Source organism: Anguilla rostrata, chromosome 9 (assembly GCF_018555375.3).
Source record: "Anguilla rostrata isolate EN2019 chromosome 9, ASM1855537v3, whole genome shotgun sequence".
In the NCBI taxonomy this organism is placed as follows: domain Eukaryota; kingdom Metazoa; phylum Chordata; class Actinopteri; order Anguilliformes; family Anguillidae; genus Anguilla; species Anguilla rostrata.
Genome location: NC_057941.1, coordinates 22,356,761 through 22,357,343, shown reverse-complemented (window position 1 = coordinate 22,357,343; position 583 = coordinate 22,356,761). Strand labels below are relative to the sequence as shown.

Genomic DNA, 583 nt, shown 5'->3' with positions numbered 1-583 from the left:
CTACGAAAGGAGAGGATTTAAGAAGGGTGAGCCATGGGAAAAATGTTTTTATGCTGTGTTCATTCAGCCTGCAGTATCATTCTGTGTTTTCATTTTGTGTCAAAATTTGAATCGTTTTAATGTTGGTTTTTCGTTTGGCGTGCTGCTTGCACGTGACGAGCCGAACTTCGCAAAACGAAATGGAAGGCTCGGCTAACACTGTTTATACAGCTGAGAAAGCGCTAGGGCCTCACCTCGTCCTCTGGCCTATCGTAGTCAACCCCATCTCCTTTCGCAGGAGCTTTGTAGCTGATTGGACAGAAAAAGTGAAAAAGGAATATTTACATTTTTCTGCTGGAGCAACATACAAATTTACCGTGGGCACTGCACTTGGAAAAATACATTTTTACCTCAAAGAAATGCATGCTGGGTCACAAAAGAATAATCAAAGGAGCCATTTTAACTGAGTGCTATTCATTTCATCACTACTATGGTACAGCAAACTATACTCATGATCACCATACATGCTTTCCTCTCCAAAACAAATGACATTATACAATATATACATACACACAGTATAAAACCCCCCCAAAAAAGCAATTGA

General features: G+C 40.1%; 1 protein-coding gene across 1 annotated transcript in view; it reads right to left on the bottom strand.

Annotated features, from left to right (window-relative positions):
- jam3b (junctional adhesion molecule 3b) overlaps positions 1 to 583 on the bottom strand; it is a 34,271-nt gene that overhangs the window by 3,123 nt on the left and 30,565 nt on the right. Inside the window, exon 8 of the mRNA XM_064351065.1 lies at positions 234 to 288. Within this exon, the coding sequence (XP_064207135.1) occupies positions 234 to 288 (55 nt within the window). The remainder of the gene's footprint in view (positions 1 to 233; positions 289 to 583) is intronic.